Source organism: Lytechinus variegatus, chromosome 18, assembly GCF_018143015.1.
Source record: "Lytechinus variegatus isolate NC3 chromosome 18, Lvar_3.0, whole genome shotgun sequence".
Taxonomy (NCBI): Eukaryota; Metazoa; Echinodermata; class Echinoidea; order Temnopleuroida; family Toxopneustidae; genus Lytechinus; species Lytechinus variegatus.
In genome coordinates, this window is record NC_054757.1 from 4,387,520 (window position 1) to 4,396,555 (window position 9,036).

The window sequence follows — 9,036 nt, forward strand, 5'->3', positions numbered from 1 at the left end:
GGGGGGGGGGCCAAGGCCCCCTCGGCCCCCCCTATGGATCCGCGCATGGGTTATGACGACCGAATCTCTTTATGAAAGATGAAAAAGTATACTCATTGTGGAACGTAACCTTTTTTTGCACTTTTATTTTAGCGACTAAGTATGCGTATATATACAGGCTCTACAAAAGTAAACTAAAGTCACTAAATAACAGGTAGCTTAGGCTATTCCCTAACTCATCGGGAAATTGATTTTTTTTCTTTTAGAATTTGATTACTCCTCTTTACTGTAGCAAGCGGCTGCTCGTGGCGAAAAAGAGGTGAAAGGTAATATTTTGTAACAATTTATGCCAATATTCTTTGCATATTTCTATTAAATATAAGTAAACTTGTAATCATACAAATTAGTTATTATAATGTGCATTGGAACTAATAAATTAACCAAGGACGTCGCTGGCAGTAGTATCTTAATCTTTGCGGGAAAATATAAGTCCCACATATTTCTTCTAATGTACGGTACCGTAACTATTAAAGGGGAAGTTCACCCTGAAGAAAACTTTGTTGTAAAAATAGCAGAAAAAATAGTAAAAAATATCGGTGAAGGTTTGAAGAAAATCCGTTAAAGAGTAAGCAAGTTATTAGAGTTCAAAGTTTTGGATTTGTGACGTCATAAACGAGCAGCTGCCCCATGTGTTATGTAATATAAAATGTATGAATTTCAAATTTTGTATGGTTCCTGATGACTTAATTTTGTTTTCTTTTCATGATCGGGTGTGAAATGATTTGTCTATTGATATACAAAAGTTACAGTGAAAACCATTTTCAATTTTCTGAGAAAATGACATTTCATTGATTTTTTACCATTCGCTATGTAGGAACGCTGCTCGCATATGACGTCACAAATCAAATCATTGAAATTCTAATAACTTTTTAATTATTTGATGAATTTTTCTCAAACCTTCGGCAATATTTTTTATTATTTTTTCTGCTATTTTTACAATAAACTTTTTGTCAGGGTGAACTTCCCCTTTAATGCATGTCTCCTTGAGTCCTTGGCCTGGCTCATTATAACCTTGTTCATTGAATGAGTGGCCTGGCTCACTCATTCAATCACCTGTTCACTTCTACCACCCTGCCTGTGGGGAATCTAGAGGCAGGACTATGGTATGCCAATGTTGTACAGAGCACACACTTTAAAAAATCATCCAAAATGTCACTTTTTTCCCAAAATTGATAATTTCCAACCAGTTGCAATTTATTTTTCATTAGTAACTTGGGAATAATTTTTCATTCACCAGAGCACTCAAAAACTTGAATTTTGGGCATATATTTGTGTACGCCCTCTATTGGTGGAAAGTAAAATGGCAAGATAATTTTCATTTTTTGATCTCATATTTTTAATTAAGAAAAAAATGATTTAAAGAATCAAATTTAAATAAGAGCCAAGTTGTATGAGCCAAGTTGTAAACTGTCAGTGTAAAAAAATGAAGCATTTGCCCCAAAGAAAAAGAGAAAATAAGCCAAACATGGCCACCCTTATTTTGCCACACATGGAGATATAACTGAGAACAAGGTTATATTATAACCTTGTTCATTGAATGAGTGTAAAGTAATTGCTAATAATATTTCAATACATTAAAATACAACAGCACAATACCATAGATCTACATGTACTGATGTAGTCACATCTTTGCACATGTTCTTGGTAAGATAATTAGGTGTAAGGATTATTACAATAAGTTAAGTTGCTCATTCTTTCTGTTGTCTCCATAAAATTATAAACATATATGTAATTTGATCAGTCTCTTGATTTTACCCCAAATCTATACAGACTAGACTGAAATCTTGAATGGAAGAAACATGTATCATCCTGTATTTAGACCATCTTCTCTGACTTGTTTCCAGCGAGGGTTTCACAGGGTTGTCTTCAAGCCCAGGACCAGCTGTTCCCATCACCTTCATGTATCGTTGCCATATTGTAATCCGAGAGGTCAATCTCTGCACATCCATGTTCATTCATCATCGTCATCTCTGAACTCTCAAAGGAATGTATCAAGAAACAATGAACTAGCAACCGGGATAAAGACAAATCAACCGTTCAATCAGCATCTAAATCATTTACAAGCGGTTCAGTTCTCTTCCTACTCGTCTTCGCCTGGATCTTCAGCAACGTTTTTGCAACCTTCGGGTGTTGCTTCAACAAGGCAGCAGGTTCGTCACTCGTCAACCGAGCCCACAACTGCCTATGAGGCACTGCTGAACTCCCAACCCGTCCATTTTGCAGAGGGTGTCTTCCAGTACGTCCACTCATTAACTGGTTTATCTTGGTGGGCCACTATCGTCGTCACAACATTTGCGCTGCGCTTTTCTTTGACCCTTCCTCTCGCAATCTACTCCCAGAACATCCGCGTAAGGGTTGAGAACCTACAGCCAGAGGTTATTGCTCTGGCAAAGAGGGCTTTTGTAGACAGACTTTCGGCCAGGGCAAAAAACGAGAAGTGGTCTGAGAAGAGGGCTCAACGTGCCTTTGTAGGACTAGTGAGTCTCTTTAACTTATAATGGTTTTGAAGGAATGAAAACTAGCTTATGAATATATATACTTTGGGTATATCATCTCACAACTATAATAAGTCCTTAAATTGTTAATTGAAAGATCTAACTCCTGATGTCTTTATGCATACATGTTCAATCACTTAAAGGCATTCCAAGTCACTTTGTGCCACACGTACCATTTCAATTACACCTCTCAAATTCACATTTTATTTTCTTATTCACCAAGGAAATGATGCAAGTAAGCTTTAGTTAATAGTAGCATACCTTTATATCTGGTGTCTTGAGATAAGACTTTGTTTCAAAACAATGATTTTATTTCTCATCTCATCTTAGTCTCTGTCTCGAAGGAAATGTCTTGTGTCTTGGCAGCAGACTCGGCAAGACACTGAAAAGGAGCTGAAAATTTTTTGATTAGCTGATCTCATTGCCCAACTTCAATCTCTCAGTGTTGGGTGCCTTGAGACATTACTTGATTTGAAAAATCAAACAAGCATATTGCTGAAAATTCTAATCCGAAATCAGATGTAAAGTGAGAAAGTATCATTTAACATTTAAAAGTTTCCTGGGATTGTATTGTATTTTGCTATTGACTACTTTGTCTGATTGTTAATTTCTACAGGTCAGACGATACTCCAAAGAGCTCTATGTCAGGGACAACTGTCACCCTGCTAAAGGTTCCATACTGTTCTTGGTCCAGCTCCCCATGTGGATCTTCCTCTCCTTAGCTCTACGCAACATGACAGGGGCCTTGTCGGAAAGGATGTATGTTGGTAAGTCCTCTGGCTGTTTTGTATTGGTGGAAGCACCGTGGTGTAGTGGTTCTGACTTTCGCCTTCTAATAAGAGGGTCATCTGTTTGAATCCCACCGCGAACTGTTCTCTGGCAAGGGGTTTGGTTTGGTTTTATTTAACATATAAAAATGGTTTATATCTAATTCGTCTAATGCTGATTCGTCCAGTTACCAACTTGTCTACTATCATTTGGTCTACCATCAGTTCATCCACTCATCACATGTTCTATTTCATTTAGTCCAATGCCATTCAGTCTAATAACCAGTTGGTCCAAGAGCCATTTAGTCCATATACCATTTGGTCTAATTAAACTAAAGCATTAATTGTGCAAAATGAGTGAAAAGAAAATGGATATTAGACCAACTGGTTATTAGACAAAATGGTAATAGACAAAATGGTGATTATACAAAGTGATGATTGGACCAAATGGTTATTAGACGAAATGTTGATGGACGGAATGGCATTAGACTAAATGAAGGTAGACCATGTGGTGAGTGGACGAGTTGGCAGCGGACGAATTGGCAATTTACCATAAAATGAAAACAAAATACATTGTACAAAATATTAAGATTAAATATATAAGCACGAATGAATCACTCTCTTCAGAGCCATTGATATAATGGCTTTGTTCTTCCTAGAGGTCCAACTTTTCTTTCTAATTGTAGATTTTGACAAGTTAGACGATAGTCCAACGAACTCTTTTCCAAAAATAACTGTCACCCTGTTAAAGGTTCGAATATACACTTTTCCACTCTTAAACCAGGTGCTAAACTGGTACCTGTGAAAGTATTGTAGATTGCCCAGCATCATGAGTGCCTCACGTGATGACTGACTGGAATACTTACTAGGGAGTGTAGGGTGTGTTTACATTGTGTGCAGGAATGACTGATTGAATCCAATTACTGGAGTAAAAATAATAATAATGATAATGACAACAATAATAGCCAATTTTTATATATAGCGCTTTTCCCAGAACGGCTCAAAGCCTTTTACAGCATATTATTACCCCGGTCATTGGATTCATTTCAGTCCCGCACGAAAAGTGCACAATTTCCACTCCCTGGGGATCATTCCTTGCATTCATCGCAGCCTCGTAAAGGTGCTGGCGAAGTCAAACATACAATAACTCTTGCATCCTACTTGGATGTAAATCTGTAAAAGCACTGTGATAATATCTTAAGTGTAAAAGAGTAGTGAAGTCCGTTGGGAGGAGACAGGAAGAATCCTAACTCCTTTAAATTTTTTTAGTTTTGTACAGAAGCCACTGTGAGAGGGCTCTATCATCATTAGGTTTGACTCAGCCCTAATCATTACAATGTCAATCTTTATTTCTGTCTTTCAGACCCAACAAGCATAGTGCCTGACCTAGCAACAGGAGGGGTTCTTTGGTTCCCTAGTCTCGTCGCACCAGACCCGACCTTTATCTTGCCAGTCCTCGTGGGTTTACTCAATCTTAGTAACATCGAGATGCATGCCCTGCATAGGGGCAGAGTCACGAGAGTTCAGCGATATGTGAACAACACCCTCAGGACGGTTTCCGTGGCGATGATCCCCATTGCTGCCTACATGCCTTCTGTGAGTTATCAAAGGACAAGTCCGCCCCATTGAAAAGTTGATTTTTCTCTATTGAATCAAATCAACATTTTCTGGGTTGGACTTGACCTTTAACACCATTATCAGAGATGCCAAGTTCAAAGTCCAGCTATGCGTGAGATTTTCTGTGAATCTGAGTGAGATCACAGACATTGTGTACAATGTATATGGGGATAGGCTGTGATAGTTGCGTGAGACAAAGATTTGAGGGGATGAACAAGAGTCCAAAATGCTTGAGTCTCACGCATAATGCGTGAGACTTGGTAGCTCTGCATTATTTTAAAAAATGAGACAAATTTTTCAGTTAAAAACAATTTCAATTGTAATATTCTTATCATTGTAGGCATCATAAAATAAGACATTTAAGTGTAAAAATGCAAACAGGATCACAGACAAGTCAAAAGAAGTAACAGACAGATTACATGGCAGTGTTTTCAACCGAAATGTCTGACCTTAGAAAGTCAGACTTCCCAGATATTTCCTGCAATATCAAAGGATAATCGTGACAAGGAACATCAATATCATACATGAAAATAAAATTATAATGCAAAATATTGACTTACTTGGCAATGTATACTAAAATTTAAAAAAATTGATATTAATAGATCATAAATTTTATCAAGGAAAAATATGGATGTACAGTAAAAACTAGAACTCCTTTATTCATTGATAAAACATATGTGTGGGAAGTGGTCGGGGGGATTATATTTTGATAGAACTTTATGTTTGAATGAATCAAGAATGCCTATGGGGTAGTAATATAAAGCAGATATGAATAAAATGGCCCTGACTTGCTCACCTGTCAAGCGTAACTTCTTCAGCCGTCTTGAAAAGTGATTATATTTGATTTGAAATGCATTCAGGAAACACAGAAACTTCCCTTAAGGAAACGAGTTGAGAGACGTCTAGAACTAATGAGGGCAATCACATTGTAATGGCCATTCTGGAACTAGGTTGGACTTATTGTTTTAGATCACCTTGGGACTGTATGTGTTCGCCTTTTAAAACTGTACATGCAATCTTTCCTGGAAGACGTGGGTAAATTCTGTGAAATGAATGCTAATTGTAAATGCAAGGTGCATTATTTTCATGAATTTTTATGACGAAAACTAATCAACCTCAAAGATTTTCACTTCCTTTGATTATAAAGTATGGTATCTATACAAAGTGAACAAAAATGCAATAAAATTTAGTCAATAATTGCTATCTGTCTTCTTACAAAATAAAGTTTATGTATTGTTCTTGGTCTCATTGCAATGGTCTTCTATATGGATATTTTTATCAGACTTTAATACCCCTTTCATAAACCCAATTAAAATGAATTAGGCGGCTAACAGCAGCATAATTTGGTCGTAAAATTGGAGGAGGACAAGAGTTATCCCTATTACTCTGATGCTGCTATTATCCGCATAATAGCGGCATCGGGATAAGATTTTGAGTTTATGAACGCATTTCCAAATAATGCGGATAATTGCCATGGTGCGGTCACAAGGTCACCCTTTTCCAACACAACTGCATCGGAGGGGGCGTGTCCAGTTGTCATGGCGATTATCCGCCTTTTTCAGGACGGGCGCTCGTAAAAATAATGCAGCTTATTTTCAGAGTTTATGAACGCAATTTTTATTGAATTATCCGCATTACTCTTAGGCGGCTAATTGGAGGATAGGTTTATGAAAAGGGTATAAGAGACAAAAGGGGATTATGAACTTTCAGTTTTTCCAAAATTAACTGAATTTGTGCTGGACTTGGCTCTAGACCCAATGTGATCAAAATTCCAACGATGGTCAGTCTGCCTTTAGATTGTTTCCTAGCCCTTCTTTTGACACAAAAATGTTTTATTTTCTTATTCATCTGTAGGCAATGGCCCTCTACTGGTCAGTATCGGCATTCTACGGCCTGGGACAGAACATCCTGCTGAAGATTCCATCGGCCAGACGCGCTCTGGGGATGCGCTCTTCACAGAGTGACACCGACACTCCCTTCAAGGACATGAGAGATGAGTTTCTGGTGAGGTACCTATCAAAGGAAAGAGGGAAGGGCAAAAAGGATGAGCTTTTGGAGGAAATACAGGACGGAGAGAAGGTGCAATCAAAGAAGACAAAGTTATGATGAAGTTGTCATGGTGAACATTACCGGGCATGGTGGCTCAGTGGTAGAGCGCCCGTCTCATGAACGGGAAGTCATGGGTTTGCTCCCTGGCCAAGTCATACCAAAGACTTCAAAAAGGGGACCTTTTGCCTTCTTGTCAGGCATTTGACATATGAGAATGGAGAAGGCCAGAAGGGTAATGATATCATGTTATGTTATGCTGGGCCTGCCTGAAGAACAGTTTATAGCTACAGTGGCTATCCTTGATAGAAAAGAGTTACTGTTATTATCATGTGGATATTATAATAATAATAATAGCTATTTTTTATATAGAGCTTTTCCCATAATGGCCCAAAGCGCTTTACAGCATATTATTACCCCGGTCATCGGATCCTTGCATGCCCGCATACAATATGCACCTTCTCCACTCCCTGGGGAGCATTCCAACAAGAGTTCCAAGACTCAATTGCTATAGGCATACGACATAGGCTTCCGCATCCTACCGGGTACCCATTTAGCACCTGGGTTGAGAGTGGCAAAGTGTGGATTAACGCCTTGCCAAAGGAACCTAGACCGCAGTGGGATTCGAACACACGACCCTCTCTTTTCAAGGCGAGAGTCAGAACTACTACACCACATCAAAGTGATCCTGAAATTACTCATTTTTAAGCCATTATACAGAGACAATATTTATGAAAGATTCACTAAAATGTACTTTCATATTCCTGGTATGCAGGTAAGTATACTTTGTAAAATACTTGTGGTTTCAACTAAATCCTTCCCCAAGTTTTACCGTGAAAATGAAAGAAGTGCACCTCTACTGGCCAGTAATTAAATTAGAAAGCCATATTTAATATCAGGATGTATTGCGCTGCCTTTCAGGAAAATCATGGGGACTTTTAAAAGCATTATTGTCAGAGATATGCATCTTTTGTTTTTTATTTACCAAGAAATGTTTTCAAATTGAAAGCAATCAGTTATTAATAGATATAATGTTTATCAGTTTACACATCACGGGTCAAAGTGTATTTTGGTCAGAAATGAATAGCTGAGGTTGATATTGAACTAGGAATGTTTAATGTGGTAGGAATTGAAACTAGACTTCTTCTGATGAGTAAAACAGCCCTGGTAAATCAATTAATAACATGTGAAAGTGACTTTCATGTTAATAGGGTGAAAGGGGCGAGGGAGGGGTCTGGGTAGCCTAACAGGGCAATTATATCCCCCCCCCCCATAACTGTGCAAGGTCCTTTTTGTGCAATCTTTGTTAAGTAGACATAGATGCGTTGATGAGACATTAGTTTCAATAAATAGGGAATATAAATCATCTGGTCACATTAGAACTGTGACTTCAAAATGACTTTGAAATTCTAGCTAAAATGTGCATTATTGGTACATTTACAGGATAACACTCCCTTGCACAGCTGTCAGCAAAAGATCAATCTCAATATACAAATGATGAATGTTCTTTTCATTCGTGCAATGCACAAATACTTTATAATAATTATACTTGCTTATATAGTGCTTAATACTTTGTCAGAAGTCTCTAAGCACTTTACAGTTTATATGCAGCATAATTACCCTGGCTTTAGCAGTGCAGCTGTTACGCGCACTGCGTTTCAAGGAATAAATTCCTGCCAGGTACCCATTTACCTCACCTGGGTTGAGTGCAGCACATTGTGGATCAATTTCTTGCTGAAGGAAATTACACCATAGTTGGGATTCGAACCCATGGCCCTCTGTTTCAGAGTCCCAAGACTAATCCACTGGGCCACAACGAAAGATGAAATGATCCTTGTTGAATGGATCTTTCATTTCATCTTTCACCGAAGGAAGTATTCTGTGCATTGCACGAATGAACAGAACATGGTTTATATGACATCTTAAAATAGATTCTTTTTTATATGAAATTTATGAATTTCGATTCAAACTATGCTCATGTAGTGTGAGCTCGGTCTATTGATTATCGCGTACATACGACATGCGCGCAAACACGGGTGGTATGGTTTTACTTTTGGTGCCTGCAGGTGTGG

The 9,036-nt window shown here is 38.1% G+C and overlaps 1 protein-coding gene across 2 annotated transcripts; it reads left to right on the plus strand.

The window, feature by feature from the left end:
* The first annotated feature begins 250 nt into the window (after positions 1 to 250).
* LOC121432063 (cytochrome c oxidase assembly protein COX18, mitochondrial-like) lies at positions 251 to 8,534 on the plus strand. 2 transcript variants are annotated; one of them, XM_041629893.1, is made up of 5 exons: positions 251 to 305; positions 1,810 to 2,516; positions 3,151 to 3,301; positions 4,665 to 4,897; positions 6,773 to 8,534. In XM_041629893.1, the coding sequence occupies exons 2-5, from the start codon at positions 1,839 to 1,841 to the stop codon at positions 7,022 to 7,024; spliced, it is 1,314 nt and encodes a 437-aa protein (XP_041485827.1). In that variant the 5' UTR covers positions 251 to 305; positions 1,810 to 1,838; the 3' UTR covers positions 7,025 to 8,534. The 2 variants fall into 2 exon arrangements, with proteins under 2 accessions (XP_041485827.1, XP_041485828.1); XM_041629894.1 differs by having other exon boundaries at positions 274 to 298.
* The last annotated feature ends 502 nt before the right edge of the window (positions 8,535 to 9,036 follow it).

Excerpts from the sequence above, each read along its gene's own strand:
- LOC121432063 (XM_041629893.1), top strand. The coding sequence starts at position 1,839 with ATGTATCATCCTGTATTTAGACCATCTTCTCTGACTTGTTTCCAGCGA. Across the intron at positions 2,517-3,150 it reads AACGTGCCTTTGTAGGACTA|GTCAGACGATACTCCAAAGA; the intron begins GTGAGTCTCTTT and ends TAATTTCTACAG. Across the intron at positions 4,898-6,772 it reads TTGCTGCCTACATGCCTTCT|GCAATGGCCCTCTACTGGTC; the intron begins GTGAGTTATCAA and ends ATTCATCTGTAG.